General features: G+C 50.8%; 1 protein-coding gene across 1 annotated transcript in view; it reads right to left on the bottom strand.

The window, feature by feature from the left end:
• The window catches only part of DNAH9 (dynein axonemal heavy chain 9), a 240,318-nt gene that overhangs the window by 208,377 nt on the left and 13,427 nt on the right, over positions 1-18,514 (bottom strand). Inside the window, exons 6-14 of the mRNA XM_075014992.1 lie at positions 17,712-17,879; positions 13,317-13,433; positions 11,649-11,799; positions 9,686-9,800; positions 8,158-8,226; positions 6,781-6,907; positions 5,507-5,762; positions 3,859-4,100; positions 1,363-1,498 (exon numbers count right to left, since the gene is read on the bottom strand). Of these exons, the coding sequence (XP_074871093.1) occupies positions 1,363-1,498; positions 3,859-4,100; positions 5,507-5,762; positions 6,781-6,907; positions 8,158-8,226; positions 9,686-9,800; positions 11,649-11,799; positions 13,317-13,433; positions 17,712-17,879 (1,381 nt within the window). The remainder of the gene's footprint in view (positions 1-1,362; positions 1,499-3,858; positions 4,101-5,506; positions 5,763-6,780; positions 6,908-8,157; positions 8,227-9,685; positions 9,801-11,648; positions 11,800-13,316; positions 13,434-17,711; positions 17,880-18,514) is intronic.

Genomic DNA, 18,514 nt, shown 5'->3' with positions numbered 1-18,514 from the left:
TCCAGCCTCTTAATAACTAAAGAAGATCCAGAAAAATACCTGCTAAGGATAAACATTTTTCAGTAAGCAGGGTGAGATATATTGCACCCCCTAGTCAGAAGGGAGGAAGCTGAGGAGCTCTCTGGCCCGGCCCCGATAGTATGTTTGAGTAAATCCGGGAACACTGAGGAAATGCCAGGAGACTGGCAGAGGGCCAATGCTGTGTCACTATGAGAAAGGGAAAAGTGGAATGATTGGGGAAACTATTAGCCTGGCATTTAGCCTAGGCAAAAGTGATACAGGGATCAACTGATGAAGAATTAAAAGGGCAGAAATATTCATAGTGCCAGTCAAAGGGCTTTACGAAAAATCGGTCAAGTCACACAAATCTAATTTCATTCTGTGACGAGATTACAAGTTTGGCTGAGGAAGGCGACTGAGTAGATTTGGACCTACTTGAACTTTCATAACTTGTTTGATTGGTACCACAGGCCATTCCAATGAACATATTCTGCACGATAAGACATCAAGGCCGCGTCTACACGTGCACGCTACTTCGAAGTAGCAGCGCCAACTTCGCAATAGTGCCCGTCACGGCTACACGTGTTGGGCGCTATTTCGAAGTTGAAATCGACATTAGGTGGTGAGACGTCGAAGTCGCTAACCCCATGAGGGGATGGGAATAGCGCCCTACTTCGAAGTTGAACGTCGAAGTAGGGCACGTGTAGACGATCTGCGTCCCGCAACATCGAAATAGCGGAGTCTGCCATGGCGGCCATCAGCTGAGGGGTTGAGAGATGCTCTCTCTCCAGCCCCTGAGGGGCTCTGTGGTCATCATGTGCAGCAGCCCTTAGCCCAGGGCTTCTGGCTGCTGCAGCTGAGGATCCATGCTGCATGCACAGGGTCTGCAACCAGTTGTCGGCTCTGTGGATCTTGTGTTGTTTAGTGCAACTGTGTCTGGGAGGGGCCCTTTAAGGGAGCGGCTTGCTGTTGAGTCCGCCCTGTGACCCTGTCTGCAGCTGTTCCTGGCACCCTTATTTCGATGTGTGCTACTTTGGTGTGTAGATGTTCCCTCGCAGCGCCTATTTCGATGTGGTGCTGCCCAACGTCGAAGTTGAACGTCGACGTTGCCAGCCCTGGAGGACGTGTAGACGTTATTCGTCGAAATAGACTATTTCGATGTCGCTACATTGAAATAAGCTATTTCGATGTAGCGCGCATGTGTAGACGTAGCCCAAGAGAGCTATGTGGTTAAGGACTGGCTAACAAAGAGATGTCTTAGAGTTCGACATTGCCTGCTCATTCTGACTACGCACAATGATGGGGACCTGGGTGGGAGTAGAGGGGAAACTGCTCTGGCCGGAGAATGGACTCCTTCATTACCTGTGTTTTCCAGGAGGTATTTGAGGGAGCACTCAATAGCACTGAAGAATCCATCCAAGACCATTTCATCCACATAATCCACGTATGCCTTCCAAAAGTCAGAGGCAGGATCTGTGGCAAACAGACTCAGGTTTTCCTGTAAAAAATGAAAGTCACCTTCAAACACAGCCATGCTGAATTCCTCTCCTAGCACGATGACCCATGAGAGCCTTATTAATACAGCTGATTCAAATGAATGAGGAGGGATTGAGCAGGGTGAAAGCCTTCAGGAAACTAGACAGCAGAGAGGATGGAAGGGCCATCCCTGAAGGTGCTAACCTGGCACATGGCATAACTGCGCTGCCCCTACCCTCTGATACACCTTTCAAGGCCCATGGGTCCTACACACACCCATGACAACATGACCCAGTGTACCACCTGCCCCAGTAATTAGCCCATGGGTGAAGCCAAACCAATGGGTCAACTCCCGAATAAAGGCACACAAAAATGAGAAAAAACCAAAACCACTGTGTCACCCCCACAGACAAACAACTGTCACAAAATGCCCCCTCGGTTTCTGACCTCTTGGTCCACATTCTTAAAGAAAACAAGAACCTTCTGCAGATGAGCCAAGGATTTCAAATTCATGATTTTTCTAGATAGTAAAAACATTGCTCTGGGTTTAAGGTTTAGTAAAACAATTTGTAATCCGCTAACTCTCCTTTGTCTTAAGACTGCAGATATGTAATGGTCCTGTGCACGTTGAATGGTCCATTAAAGCAGTGATCTTCAAAGTACAGGTTGTGACCCAGTCCTGGGTTGTGGAATGTCACACTCTGGGTTGCCTGGCTACAGAACAGGGGCAGGCAAAATCCAGCCCATGGCCAACTGGGAGTCACAGGTAGGCTCCTGGCCCACAACTCAAAGCTGCTGGCTGCCAGGAGAAAGACTTTGTGCACCGTCCCCGCCTAATAGCACAAATCTCACAGTTCTCAAAGGCTGGAACCTGCCTGCAGGACCTGGTGGGCTGCTGGCCAGGAACCACCTAGCTAAGCGCCTTCTGTCCACAGCCTGCACCTGGAACCCTAACCCCTCCCTGCCCAACCCCCTGCCGCATCCAAGCTTCGTCCCAGACCCCACAACTCCTCCATCGATATCAGGGAAGAGTGCAGCCCTTGACCACTTAACAATTCTTGGAGTGGGTACCACTAAAAATTATTGCCCCTCCTGCTGCAGGATGCCCCAGTGAGCAGGGGGGATGCTAAGGCAGGCTTCCTGCCTGTCCTGGCGCCATCCGCCGTCTTGTGCCACGGAAGTGGTCACCAGCAGTTCTGGGCTCCATGAACTGCTCCTGAAAGCACCAGATCAGCACTCCCATTGGTCAGGAACCAGCCAATAGGAGCTAGGGGAGGTGCCAGAGGCAAAGGAAGCACATACACCTCCACCTAGGAGACGGACGCCCCACTGGCTGCTCTGGGGGCACAGCATGGCTCACGGTGCCAGGACAGGCAGGGAGCCTGCATTAGCATCCTTGTTTTGCTGCTGACTGGGCGCTGCCAGAGGTAAGCCCACACCCCAACCCGTGCCCCAATCCTCCGCCCCAGCCCTGAGTGCCCCCCAAACAAAACACCCCTCTTACACCCCAAACCTCTCATCCCCAGCCCCACTCCAGAGCCCACACGAGCCACGAGAGTAATCTGGGGAACGAACATCAGTAATTGTCTTCAACTGGGTCTTGAGATAAAACGTTGAGACCCATGGCAGTAGGGCATCCCAGCTACACGCAGCATGGGGCAGACTGCTTAGCATAACACATTAGCACTACCTACAGATCCAGAGTAACAGAAAATATAACACTTAGGAAAGCCAGAGAATGAGTCTGGGACCATCTTAGAATCAGAATCACAGGGCTGGAAGGGACCTCAGGAGGTCATCTTGTCCAGCCCCTGCTTCAAGCAAGATCAACCCCCAACTAAGTCATCCCAGCCAGGACCTTGTCCAGCCGGGACTGAAAAACCTCTAGGGATGGAGAATCTGCCACCTCACTAGGCAGCGCACTCCAGTGCTTCCAGAGCAGCTGACTCACCAGAAAAAGTTGGGGCTGTTCCTCTTGCATTAAATGAGTATCTAAATCTGAGCCTGTCTAACGTTTGACACGCAAGCCTCCCCCGAGACAGGCAATCACATACGGTGCCTGCGCTAACTTCTAGTCACCAGTCGGCCCCAGAAGTTTTGACCCTGGAATAAACTCGGCTCGTTGTGCGTTGACTGTTACTGCCTTCAGTGCTGGGAGCACACGTGAGGGCGCAGTCATGAAGGCAATGGAGATGATGGAGTTGCTGTCTCACTGAGCAGACAGGACCATAAAACTGGCTGCTCTGTCACCAACAACAGGCACCCAAAACCCAAGAGTCAGGTAGTGGGAAGAGGCAGCGGCTCTGGGGCCAATCAATACCCCCCACCCGCGTGCATGGCTGAGGCATTCTGTGTGCTCCATAGCACGTCAAAGCTACTCACTTTCACCAGGGCGTGGAGTCGCAGCCCCGACTCTTTAATGAGGGCGTAGCGCTTTTCTAGCCGTTCAGGCCGGTCCTCCAGGCTGAGCAACATTTCCCTCTTCCCATCTTTCCTCTCAAAAATCGGTGAGATCCACGTCCCCATGATGCTCTGAATTTCCTCGACGTTGTCCTTGGCTTTCTGGAGCCTTCGCTCAAGGTCATGAACACGCTCCATCACCGGAGAGATGTGCTCCCCCAGGCCTTTTCAACGAAGAAGGAGGGTTTGCTCAAGCTCTGTGCTACAGACTTTTGCCAGCATAGCTATGAGGGTCTGGGGTGCAAAGAGGTGTGATCCCAGCCTGAGACAGCTAAGCCAGCCGACGCCCCTAGCATAGACACGGCTGGGCCGGCAGACGCCCCGGCGTAGACACGGCCGGGCCGGCAGATGCTGCACTGGTTTCACACAGCCACCCACAGGCCCTGCCCCCATAACTCCCACTGGCCACAGTTCCCGGCCAATGAGAGCTGTGGATCCAGCACTTGAGGCTGGGGCAGCACACAGAAGTCCCCTGGCCTACACTCCACCTAGGAGCTGGAGGAACCCACCAGCTCTGCTTGACTAGCAGTGCCACCAACCAGCCAGTGGTGCTGACCAGAGCCACCCAGGCCCTTTTCCACTGGGTTAAAACACAAATACCTGCAACCTTAGAGTCAGTTCCACTGCCAGAGGATCCCACCCTGAGGCCTCAGGCCACCACCATGGCCGCCAGCACATGGAAGGCAAGCCCATGCTCAGCCCTGGCACCAGCACATGCTTGCACTGAGGCCGGTGACTTGGGACTGACTTGGGGAAGAAGCCCGTACTAGGGTGCATGTTCTGTCTGAAGGGAGGTGATCGCTCAGTGCTTTACCATCCCAAACAGGTGGATCTGCTTTGCAGATTCATAAGAGCAAAAGTGCTTTTGGTCATCGCATGGAAGGAAGAAAAAGGGCATTTTCCAGCAGTTAGTTTTCCAGTGGAAATATTCACCACCAGGACATGGTGCTGTTTGCACTTCAAAGGAACGAGGTAAGAACCCAGGTGGAAACACCAGGAGGTAACGGTGCATAGGAACAGCCTGCTCGTGATCAGTCACGTGCTTTATTTCGCTCTGCTTGATCAACGCTCATCTGGTGCTGGGACTCGCCCTGGGAATGATCAGGCCTCAGCTCTGCACAGGCCTCCAAGCTCCAGAGGAGTGTGATGACTTCCCGTTGTGGTGTCAGAGCACCAGTGGGAGCCCCAGAAATCACCACTCTGGCACCCCGAACAGCAGCGTGCCCCAAGCCACAGTTAGCAGCACTGTGGAGACCTACCGCAGGATCTGGCTTCTCTTGGGTTTCAACCACCAATCTGCTTTATTTTTACCAGACTGAAGAGGTCAGTGACAACAGGCCTCCTCCAACATAAGCCTGCCTCTCTCATTAGCCTTTACACGTCCTTTAACACGAGTCTATCAATCCCCAGATCTACCCCAGCCTCTCCTCCGCCCCAAGACATGGTGCCCCAGAAGGGAGCAGATGGCCACAGAGGAGGAATGCTGCGGGCCCACATCTATGGACTCCTCTGACCAGGACACCTGCTTGACTCACCTGCACCTCCCTGATCCGTGGGTGTGTGGACTTACCTTCCATCTTCCAGTTCAGTGTCTCTTCTGCCTCTTTCAGCCTGGCATCGATATCCTGCAGTTCTCCCTGTACCAGAGGGTATTCCACCTCCAGGACTGTCTTCGTGATCTTATTGTACGCATTCACCATCAGCTCCAAGTTAGCCACTAGCTGTCGGTACAGCTCCTTGGAGGCGTAGATTTCCACTGCCGTCTCGGGGATGCTCTTCACCTGGTTTGCCTCCAGATAACCCACTTCCCGGAGCACTGAAATCAGCTAGAAAACAACCAGTGCACATAGACTTATTGTGATGGGGTGTCCACCTCCCAAGGCCTAAAGGCCTACATTATCCACCAAGGCACTCTGCTGACATCTCCCACCAGTCTCCACACCAGTGTGCTCGGGGAACAAGTAGAAAAATGCTTAGCTTTTATTTCCACACACCCCCACCATGTCTTTTTTGCTGCCATCCCAGCAAGTTCCTTGCAGGCGCTGAAAGCCATGCCGGGCATTCTCCTTCTCAAACAGCATCCTAGAAACAAGGCTGAGTGACACCCCTGCAACCCTCCCACCACCTCCGGAGAGCGGGTCCAGATGCGAGTGACAGGAACTTAGCAAACAATTTTCTCACTGATGCACAAAAAGGACTGGACTCAATGTCTGTCGCGTCAGCTGTGTGGGCTCTGTAACTCTCGCGGGAATCTCAGAAAACTGACAACCACAACTAAGTCTTACCAGTAGACACAACCACGCATGAGGAGAGAGAGAGCAGAACCAAAGACCTCTGTTTAGCTACGGGCCAGATTCAACACAAACTCCCTGTGAACAAAACCCTTTCCCCCCACGTGCAACCAAAGACACATCAGACCCAGAGCCCCTCTGTGCGCTCCGCGGGGGCTGCCTGCAGTGTCTGTGGAATCCATCCCCAAGGACAGACCCCGGTTTTATAACACTGAACAAAGGGCTCGCTCGGCCCCAGGGAGGACAGGGTTACAGTAGGAAGCAGGCCAGTCCCAGAACAGCTGAACTAGACTTTGTGGGGAGTACACAGGGATTTCCACTCCAAGGATTTCACCGGTGACATGGCCCAGGAGGAGAGTACAGCCAGGTGTCTATGCAGGAAGATGCTGCCTGGTGCTAGGAGTGCACTTTTATCAGGGTGGATCCAACCCTTCTTCCTTCCTGAACTGTCTTGAGCCCAGGGTAGCTCCAGTGAAACACAGTCATGTGACCAGGTGCAATGTGCATGCAAAGGAAGAGTCTAGCAGTAGAATTTATTATCTTCATGTTTTACCTGTGGAGCAAAATTGACTGCGATCAGCCTGGTGTCTGGGTCTCGTCTAAGAACTGGCTGGGTGAGGTTGTACTGTGACTTTTCAGAAACCGTCTGGGACCAGTCCTTATACAGCTTCCCCTGATACCTGGCAGAGACAACATCCATACAGCGTTTGGCAGGCAGCCAGAGAGACAGGTCTGAATGAAAGACATGCCTGCTGCACAGCTCACAAATAGTAATTTTAAGGGAAAAATATCTCACAGCATCTCCACAAAGACCAAACCTGCAAACATAGGCCTGAGGAGACTGGGCAAAATGCAAATCAGAAAGACAAAGATTTCAGGTAAGATTTTCAAAAGCACTTGAGTAACTTCGGAGACTTATTTTCATAAAAGCCACAGCACCAGATTTGCAAAGGCATTTCATCCCTACAAGCTGCAGATCAGTGCCTGGTGGGATTTTCAAACATGCCTGAGGATACCAGCTGCTGAACTACCACCAGTTTCACTGCTGACAGTCCCACTAGGTGTCTATCTGCATCTTTAGGCACCTAATACCTGTGAAAATCTGGATCACTTGGGAGCCTACAGGAATGTCTGCACTTTGAGCTGAGAGTATAATTCTCAGCTCAGGTAACACACATCCAGGACTACTGAACAGCAAAACACAGCAGTGCAGCTGCAACAGCGAGAACGGTGGGAGGAGCTAGACCCCCGAGTACAAGCCCAACCAAAGTGATGGAAGGCAGGCGCACAGCTTCCCCCTCCCTCCACTTGGGCACAGGGCTACTTTAGCGCTGCTTCTGTGAAGGCAGTGGGACTTAGGCTCATTGAGGAGCCACACTCCTGGAATCTGTCTGGAAGCGTCTTTTATTGGGATTCTTTACCACATTGATTTCATGCTGTAATTAAAATGCCCCCCCTTTTCTTCAGCCGTTTAGGAGCGTGCTTGTCTAACGAGCCTGTACCAGAAGGGAGCCGCCAAGGAGAATAGCGCTCCATCCCCTATTAGCTGAGTGGCATCAGAAGTGGTCCTGTGACACACCCCTGCCAAGTGCTACCTCCGGAGAACAAGCCGATGCAGAGCCAAGTCATACAGTGCTTCTAGCCACAGAAACCCAAACCAAAGCCCCTGGATTTAGCAGGTACGTGTGCTTAATGCCTCTCTAACATAATACACTGGCTGGAGGCTAAGGCTCTGCTCCAGTGCTGGAACTAGTGTGCGGGTGCTCACAGGGAGAGATTACAGTTCTCTTCAATGGCTCTCAGCTCCCCACTAGACAAACTGGTCCACCAGCCCTGCCCTGGAGTCAGCTGGGGTCTCGGGATATTCCTACGAAACGCACCAGCATCAAATAAATCCTCACAGAAGAGGGGGCTCAGCAAACAGACCCACCTCTCTAGCAGCTGTACCATGTCTTCGTACTTCTCTGTCGTTCGTCTTCCTTCAGGAGACTCCAGGTAGCTAGCAGCACAGTGGGAAAGAGACAGTATTACCCTGGGAGTGCAAACCGCTCAAAGCCCCGTTTCAAACACATTGTGAAGAGTTTTTCATGCCAGGCCAGGTGTCATTCTAACATCCCTGGAGTTTTAGCTTCTATACTTGTGCCCTCTTCTAGATTGTCACTGTCTGTCCAAGAGAAGTTACAAGCCAGCCAGAAGCAAGGCCTGGATCTCATTTGCACAGATCATTGTGCACCACACACATACCGCCACGTCGGGGCTGGGCGTCGACAAGGCTCCTGCACCCCACTCCTCACTGCACCCCACTGCCCTGAATTAGCCAGAGCTCCTCGCCCCTTTTTGCGTTGCTTTTGTCCTTGCCAGTCTGAGCCAGCGCCCTGCTGGAGGCGGGTTATTAACTGAGCTGCATGGGGAGAACTGAGTCTGCATGAAACGCAGATCTGGCCTTTCTTCTTTTGCTGGGCGCGCTCGCAGGGAGTGCAGTGGATGTGGGCTGTGTGCTTGGGGCAGCGGGAGTGAGCTCCCATTCTCATCACCACCAAGGAACCATGCAGTGAGGGTGGCAGCACACAGGCACTGGAGGAATGGGAATGGCCTTTAGTAGAGATCTGCTCCACCTGCAGAGTGACCACATTTCAGAATCCCTTTGAGCAGGAGCAGGCAGCCAGTGTCCCCACACACCACGGTAATGCTGCTGTGGCTCTTTCAGCTGAACCCCAACCTCCCAACTCCTTCGCTCTTACTGGCTTGACTGGCCCCGTCTGACAGACCGGGCATGCCGGGAGCCAGCCTTGAGCCAGCAGCCACTGTGCATGGCTCTTTTCATACATGGCCCCACACCAATGAAATGAAATGCTCTGGTGGAAAAACTCCCAATACCCTGCACATCTGCCCCTTAATCGGCGGTGTGATTGCTTCCAATCCTTTTCACCTGTGGAACAAGCAGCACCCCATCACCCTACACCGGCCAACGCCCTTCCATCTGGACCTGCACCCCCTGCTCTTTCACCCCGAACGCCACACAGCTCTGCCTGCGTTGCGACAGCCGCCCCGGCCCTTCCCAGCTCTGCCTCCCTACCTGAATCACAGCCTGCAGTGTCCCCACTGCTCTGGGGAGCAGAGACGGCTGTCTAGGCAGGACACACCGCGGTGGAAAGAAGGTCCAGGAACTACCTCACACGGAACCTAAAGCTCCATTTGAAAGCAGAGCAGCCCTGTGTATCTGCCCATTGAGCAGCTTAAGTGTCTAAATTGGATTTGGTGTGAAATGATTATTAAAAAACAAGCTCAGGGAAGTGGAAGACAGTTGTCAGTACTTCTCCCCAGCACGCACACTTTACCTGTCTGGTTTAAAGAGCATTTGCAGCTCTAGATAGACCAAAATAATAAACACAGGAGGAAACCCAGACCAGGGCTCAAGATGGTTAAAACGGTAACTTCTCTGTCTCAGAGATACGCACGGGTGTGCGATGCGCCTAACGTGATGGAATGGGACCTGGACCCGGTCTCTCAGCTCCTGCGCCCAGCGCAGAGCCCCTGCTACCAAGGGCATGTTCCTGTGCACAGCCGGGCAGCCTGCATGAAAGCAAACAGACAGTATTTACTGCTCGGCTGGGCACCGTGCACCGCCCCACAGCAGAGGCCCCACCGATGACACCACGGCCACTTCCCGGCACTGCTCTGTGATGGAACATTAACATTTTACTGGTTAACTCGTTGAACGAGATTTCACATCCCAAGCCTGTACGGGGGAAGGAGGGGCGGCGCAGTCCTGGCCGCAGGGCTCAGAGCTGGTCCAGGGCAGTCCCGGTCACGGCTAGCTGGGCTGGGATACCTGGTGGATGAGTTCCTGCTGCCAGATGCTCCTGTCTCTGCCAAGGGGGCTTTGGGATGGCTGTGGAGGGGCACTGCAGCAGGGCATGCTGTGGGGATGGCACGGGCCTGCACTGCCAGCATGGTGAGAGAGGGGCAGCAGGCCTGTCTGGGATGCAGATACCCCACCAGGAGCCCGGCTGGGAGCATGCACACCGCCCCTTGCGGCGCACCCCGCCCCTTCCCCTGCCTGGCGGTGCACAGGGTAAGTGCCAGTCCACAGCAGAGCCCCAGAAGCCGGAGGGAGAGCACACTGCACTTCACCTCCACCTCCGCAGCAGCACCCCCAGCACTGGCTCCTGCTTACCAGAGTGGCACACCAAGGCCACTGCCCTGCCCTCCCTTGGCTAAGGGCTGCTCTAAAGAGACAGGGAACAGCTCTCCTCTGACATTCCACTGAAGGGAATGCCGTTTGCCGTGGGGCAGACTGAGGTTAGATATTCGGAACAACTCTCTCTGTGAGGGTCGTTAAGCTCTGGAACGACCTTCCGTGAGAAGCTGTGGAGTCCATCATCGAAGCAGCTGAACAACAGGTTGGACAAACAGCTGTCAGGAGCCACCTAGGGATACTCTGCCTGCCTCAGCACAAGAGGCTGCATGCGATGGCCTCTCAGCCCCACGGTGCTATGACTTTTTGGTTATGGGGCTTTCATTTTTCTGGTCAAATAATTTGCAGGGCTCATTTCCTGACCAGCTTCTAGGTTCTTGCAGCTTAATTTAGAGTTTCCTAATTGCTACCACAATTTCAGGTCTTACATCCAGCCTTTTTCTACCAGCGCATTTAATTTTTTTATACTTCATATTTTGTTTGAATATAGAATATTCTGGAAAAGTATTGAGTAAGGGAAAGAACTATCATGTTTTAATTTTTGGGAACATGCAGGAGAGTTTTATACCTAGATGAAGGGCTGATCTCACCTGCCCATTGGACTGGTTAAACTCCATGCCTGGGGGGATCCTTTCATTCCCCCCACAAACTCAGATCAATCAGAGCTCACAGATTAGACTCTTCTAGCAAATACTCTGTAGTTCATAAGATTATTAAGTATGGGTCTACGTTTGTATTTTGTATTATTATAAGGAAAGTGAAGTGTTATTTCGAATATTTATTTTGAATTATTTAATATTGTTAATACTTGAGTAACTGTAAGATTAAGAACTTTCATCAAACTAAGAATAATATATAATTTTAAGAGTGTTCATGTTTAAGAGCAAAGGAGAATGGTAGGTGGGGGGATCCCATTTGGCGAGAGTTTGTAGCAAACTAATAGTCTTTGTCTAGCGCAATCTGTAAAATGCTGTAACGTAGTGAGACAAATAAATTAGTTTAAAAAGGTACATTCACCATTTTAACTGCTAGAACTTGTGTTTTTATCTAACACCACCACACTGACAAACATTTTCAAATGAGTTTGGGGATTTGTAAATCTCACTTAAGTAAATGATTTTAAAAACTCAGGATTTGTATCTTGATTAAAATGAATTCCAGTCATCTCAATTGCCCGGCTCTGGTTTTCAGTCAAACAGTTGGGCCTAACGACTGACACAAACCTAGCTCCTTCTCCTCCTGAATATGCCTCAAGTAGATCAATTTAGCATCATCCAGGTCTCTGTCAAACATGGCGACGAGCCGAGGGTACTTGTTGGAGACACTGGCAGCCATTGCGGGCCGTTCTAAAAGGCTCCCAAACATGTCCAGCAACTAGGGAGAGGAACGAAGAGGAACGAGAAGAATCACAGCAGCCCCTAGTTGAGAGGCAGACGAAACACAGCCCGTGGGCTGGATCTGGCGCACCACAGCCCTGTAGGACCCTTGGGCAGGCTCCCTGGCAGCCAGGGCTGCACGTGCAGCTCAAAGCAGCTGGCTACCAGCAGGGCCGTCCTTATAAACCATGGGGCCCTACACAACTGAGGCCCCAGCAGTGCAGCTTCTACTGGGAGCCTGGGGCATTATTCCCGCCCCCCACCCCAGGCAGGGCTTCTGCCCAGGGACTGTGGCTCTGCCTGCTCCTCCCCCACAGCTACTGCTGGGGCATGGGACTTGCTTCCTTCCCCCCCCGCCCCCACCACCACACACGGCTTCTGCTGGGGCCTAGAGCGTCCCCACCCCATAACCCAGGCTTCTGCTAGGCATCCATGGCTTCCACTCTCCCCACCCCATGCAGCTTCTGCCTGGGGGTTCCTCTCCCCACCACATAGCTTTTGAGAGGTGCCAGAGCTATACACCCCTGCTGGCTCCCAGCCTCAAGACTGCCAGGGATCCCCAGGTTCTGGCCAGGTCCCCAGCCCTGGGGCTGTTGGGGTTCCCCTGGCTCTGACCACATCCCCAGGGATAGAGCTGTTGGTGGGGCTCTGCACCCAACTGGCTCCCTCCATGCCCCAGCCAGCTCCCGGCCTTGGGGCTGCCAGGCTTCCCCTGGGATAGAAGCGTTGGTGGGGCTCTGCACCCAACTGGCTCCCAGCCCTGGGGCTGCCAGGTTCTCCCAGCCCCAGCCGGGTCCCTGGGGCGGAGGCTACTGGGTTTCCCCCAGCCCCAGCCACACCCTTGGGGCTGGAGCTGCCAGTGAGCTCCTGGCTTGGTAACCGCCACAAAGGGGCAGACCCTACTGACATCTTAGAAGTGAAAGAGGGGTCGATTTGGAGCCCTGGTAAATGGGACCAAAGTTAAACTTTAGAACTTCCTCACCAAACATCAGCCCACGGTTCTGCCAGCCCCAGGCTGAGAGAGTGCCTTGTGCACCTTCTCCCCTCCCAGCCTCCCAGCGCCTGACTCCTCCTCAGCTGGCCCTCGCCTGCCACTCTGCCCTGGATTAGCTGCCTGACTCCCTCTTTGCTTTCTACCGCAGCTACGCTCAGGGCGTCTCCTTTTTCCTCTCCTCTGACATGAGGAGCTGGAGACCAAAATGAGGAGCTGCAAGCAGGGAGGAGAGCAAGCCAGCTCTTCATGCACTACAAGCGAGCGCTCTGCAGACCCACCCTCGCCCGCAGGCTGCAGCCCTTGCACACGCCTGCCGAGCATCTCTCTGGGCATCTGAGGTGTCCCTTTATTAACCCTTCCCAAACAAAGCAACATGCAGAAAATGAATGGGCGTATTTTAGCCGGGGAAATGCCTTGCATTTAGAAAGCAGCCGGTATGTCACAGCACAGCTAGGGGGCAGGTAGTTCGCGTCAGGGAGGACAAAGTACCTGGTACCCTGTCTTTGACAAGAACCACTGACCTTGAAGACATGATCCAAGCCAGCTGCATCATCAAAAGCCTGCCCCAAAATAGTCCCCAGCCTTCTGTCCAGGTCCTCCACTTTCTGCTTAAAGTCAGAGACGTCGTGTTCGAAAGCCTAAGTAGAGGGAGCACAGCAAGCTGTTACACAGTGGTAGAGGGGCTCTGCGTGCCACAAGCAGGCAAGAGCAGGTCCTCATAAGAGGCAAATCCATGAAACTCCACTGATTTCAACAGTGCCACCACCCTACCCACCTAAGGATCTGTCCCTAAGTACCTTCAAGCCCTTGTTTGCCCTACAAACACATGACTTGATTGCTCATACTTGACTCCCTGCTCTGATCACTGCTTCTGGGGCACCCAGCATCAGCACTGTCAGGAGACAGGACACTGGGCTGGATGGACCTTTGGTCTGACCCAATACGACCATTGTTATGTTCTCTGATTTTCAGTCCTCCATACTGCTAAGAGTGTTTATTTTGGGGTGTGAACTGTAAGTCACAGCTCCAGGTCAGAAATCCTACAAATACACGTCTGGCATTAAAAAGTAGACACACAGTAAATTCATGTTGTGGCTTTGATCACACCAAGCTCGCTGTAAGAACATAAAAAGGGCCATACTGTGTGAATGGGACAGCACTGTGGAAATGCCGTTGTCTTCCTACTCATTCTCCACTCACTGATTGTAACAAATGCTTGGAGGTTTGAGAGAGAGAAAAGCAGGTCATTTCTGGTTTTTAAGATAAAGTCATATTGCACTACTCAAAGGATTACATGGTCTTGACGAGCTGGCCAGGCAGACTTCAGGTTTCTTAACCTGGATCAAGCATCAGCAAGGTTCTCGCATTTTGAGTCTCAGATTCTCTCTAGATTCCCATTCACCCTACACAGCCAGGGGCCAGCGAAGGGGCCAGAGATGATTCATTAACAAATGCGGTTGAGAAAATCCTGTGAGGGGCAGGGGAGAAGAAACTCCAAAGCCGGCCTTTCCCGAGGCAGATTTCTGCCCCCGCAGTCACTGCTGCACTCATTTCCCTCTGAAAGGATGATCAAAAACCACCCATTGGACAGCAGAGCTCAACGGCAAAGACCTGACAGCCACACAGATATCACAACCACCACAGAGATGCTAGCGCTGTGGAGTGTGGATGGCCACGCCCTGCCCGTGACAGGAGGGGAGTCCTCCTGTCACCTTGTACACCCCATCCACAAATTGGATGGTTCCTTTTAATACTGCTCAAGGAAGGAGTGGTTATTTTAACCTCTCTCTAAATCATCAGCCTATATCACAGGACAAGATATGCATATAATTCCATATAATAATATCAAGCTTGCTACCTGAAGCCCTTAACAATATAAAATGCCCTCTGTAAGACTATCCTTAACTCAGCCCTATGTGTATATGCACAAAAGTCCTTAACTATCTGCTTTAAGATCTAGCAATGAAAAGCACTGTGGACAAGTTACAAATTGATTATCAGTGCCTAAACTAAAATCCCTGGAAGCTGCATGGAAACTGTTTAAAGACACCATACTAGAGGCCCAACTTAAATGTATACCCCAAATAAAAAAAAACACAGTAAGAGACCTAACAAAGAACCACCATGGCTTAGCAGACATGTTAAAAAGGCAGTGAGAGAGAAAAGGGCAGCTTTTAAAAAGTGGAAGTCAAATCCTAGTGAGGAAAATAGAAAGGAACATAAACACTCCCAAATTAAGTGTCATAATGTAGTAAGAAAAGCCAAAAAAGATTTTGAGGAACAGCTAGCCAAAAATTCAAAAAATGATAGTAAAATGTTTTTTAAATACATTAGAAGCAGGAAGCCCGCTAAAAAAGCAGTGGGGCCCTTGGACGATAAAGATATAAAAGGAGCGATCAAGGAAGACAGTGCCATTGCGGAGCGATTAAATGATTTCTTTGCTTCAGTCTTCACGGCTGAGGATGTTACAGAGGTTCCTAAATCTGAGCCAGCCTTTTTAGCTGACAAATCTGAGGAACTCTCCCAGATTGAAGTGACATTAGAGGAGGTTTTGGAGTTAATTGATAAGCTGAATAGTAACAAGTCTCCAGGACCAGACGGTATTCACCCAAGGGTTCTGAAAGAATTCAAATGTGAAATTGCGGAGTTATTAACAGTGGTTTGTAACCTATCCTTTAAATCCGCTTTGGTACCCAATGAGTGGAAGACGGCCAATATAACGCCAACATTTAAAAAAGGCTCTAGAGGAGACCCTGGCAATTATAGACCGATAAGTTTAACATCAGTACCAGGCAAATTAGTAGAAACAATAGTAAAGAATAAAATTGCAAGGCACGTAGAAGAGCATGAATTGTTGGTCAAAAGTCAGCATGGTTTCTGCAGAGGGAAGTCGTGTCTAACTAATCTACTAGAATTCTTTGAAGGGGTTAATAAACATGCGGACAAGGGGCACCCAGTGGACATAATATACCTAGATTTCCAGAAAGCCTTTGACACGGTCCCACACCAAAGGCTTTTATGTAAATTAGGTGGTCATGGGATAGGAGGAAAGATCCTTTCATGGATCGGGAATTGGTTAAAAGATAGAAAACAAAGGGTTGGAATAAATGGTACATTTTCACAATGGAGGCGGGTAATGAGTGGTGTTCCCCAGGGGTCAGTCCTGGGACCGATCCTGTTCAACTTGTTCATCAATGATCTAGAAAATGAGGTAAGCAGTGAGGTGGCAAAGTTTGCAGATGACACCAAGTTGTTCAGGACAGTCAAAACCAAAAGGGATTGTGAAGAACTACAAAAAGATCTCAGCAAACTGAGTGATTGGGCAGCAAAATGGCAAATGAAATTTAATGTGGGTAAGTGTAAGGTAATGCACATTGGAAAAAATAACCCAAATTACACGTACAACATGATGGGGTCAAATCTAGATACGACAGATCAGGAAAGGGATCTTGGAGTTATAGTGGATAGTTCTCTGAAGACATCCACACAGTGTGCAGCGGCAGTTAGTAAAGCAAATAGGATGTTAGGAATTATTAAAAAAGGGATAGATAATAAGACAAAAGATATCGTACTTCCCCTATATAAAACTATGGTACGACCACATCTTGAGTACTGTGTGCAGATGTGGTCTCCTCACCTCAAAAAAGATATATTGGCATTAGAGAAGGTTCAGAAAAGGGCGACCAAGATGATTAGGGGTTTGGAACGGGTCCCATATGGGGAGAGGCTAGAGAGACCGGGACTTTTCAGTCTGGAAAAGAGGTGATTGAGGGGCGATATGATAGAGGTATATAAAATCATGAATGGTGTGGAGAAAGTGAATATAGAAAAATTATTTACCTTTTCCCATAATACAAGAACTAGGGGACACCAAATGAATTGATGGGTAGTAGGTTCAATACTAATAAAAGGAAATTTTTCTTCACACAGCGCACAGTCAACCTGTGGAACTCCTTGCCAGAGGAGGCTGTGAAGGCCAGGACTCTATTAGGGTTTAAAAAAGAGCTCGATAAATTTTTGCAGGTTAGGTCCATAAATGGCTATTAGCCAGGGGTAAAGGATGGTGCCCTAGCCTTCAGTACAAGGGCAGGAGATGGATGGTAGGAGATAAATCACTTGATCATTGTCTTCTGTTCTCCTTCTCTGGGGCACCCGGCATTGGCCACCGTCAGCAGACGGGATACTGGGCTGGATGGACCTTTGGTCTGACCCAGTATGGCCATTCTTATGTTCTTATGTTCTTAGCAGTAGTATTATCTGGTACTGCGCCTCTCCCACATAACACCACTGATCACCACTGTGGCTTTTATCACTCCCTCCTGTGCCCATGGGGACAGACCCAGATGTGTGCCACTAACTAGCTACAGTGAGCAAACCAATCATCATGACTCCCATCACAGGATGAAGTGAATGATGGAAGTAAGAGAAATCGGGAGCTCCCTTTGCAATTCCCACTCTTGTTTTCTCATTGAAAAGTTGACCATGTTTAGTGCCTATAGTCGAACACTTCCAAATACACTTCAAAGCTGAAGCCTTTTTCACATATGGCAGGCCCAGACAAGCACTGCCCTGAGCCTTAGGAACCAGGATAACCTGTGAGAATGAAGACCTGTGTGACAGAGCCATTCTCTGGAGGGTTTTTGGAATCTTTCCAGTTATCTGTTGGAAGTGTGTAAAAATGCACCCATCGTAACCTCGGGGAAGTGCATGTAGAAGACAGCCTTCCCAGGCAACCTGTCGAGCACCCAAAGCCCCTTTCAATCTGCAGGCGAGAAGTCAGGAAGCGACGCACTGAAGGAGGAAGAGGCTGAAAACATTACAGACTCTCAGGTGGATTTGGGAATGATCGAGAAAGAGTGTGCTTCGTGTAAAGCACTAGCACTCTGTCAGTGCTCCTGGAGTGCAGAACCACCTACCATGTTGGTTGTGTCAAGACAGTCGTAGCTTTGGTCTGATAGTACTTTGTACACCTCCTGGAACTCTTCATACATGCTCAGAACTTGCTGGCTCAGCGCCTTCCCTCGTATCCCACCTAACTCGAGCTTTTGCAGCTTTATTATGTCCAAGGCTGTTGCTAGGAGATCCTTCAAAGACAATTCACAAGGAACAAGTGGTTAATAAAAGATGATGATGGCAGCTCTCAACAAGAGGCTCATTCACACTGTGAAACCACCCAGACAGTTACAGTGATACCTGAAGTGACCAGCCTGTGCTTCATGCTTGCTGTAGCCTGACACAGGGCTGACTGCAGCACAAGCACAGCCAACATCCAGGTGGGCTGTACTTCTCATGTGAGCTCCTTAACTCATGGGCTGGACATATTTCCACCTCCTCCTGCTGTGGGAGCTGGCAGCACCTCCTCCTTCCACCCAGGGTGACAAAAAGGGTGTCAGCTCAAGGAATGGCTTAATCCTTTCCAATTCTTGAGGGACTCTGCTGCAAACTGTAAGCCAGCCTTGGGCTGAAGACCAGCCAGAGGGAGGGTATAGAGAAGGCAATCAGAGACCCAGCAACATATTAATCAAGGGGAGAGGAATACCCAATGGGAAGCCCCAGGAAAAACTATTAGGTCTGTGACTGGGTGCACTAAGGGAGCTAGGCACCTACAGGCACATCTCAGGGACCAGTGCCATGCACAAGACCGTGATCGAGCCTGCCTGCTACCTAAACTCACTCAGAGCCTAAGATTCTGCCATTACTGTTCCCTGCTGTGTAAGGC

This window comes from Carettochelys insculpta, chromosome 20 (genome assembly GCF_033958435.1).
Source record: "Carettochelys insculpta isolate YL-2023 chromosome 20, ASM3395843v1, whole genome shotgun sequence".
Lineage (NCBI taxonomy): Eukaryota > Metazoa > Chordata > Testudines > Carettochelyidae > Carettochelys > Carettochelys insculpta.
The sequence above is the reverse complement of the archived record's forward strand: the minus strand, read 5'-3'. Positions and strand labels throughout refer to the sequence as shown.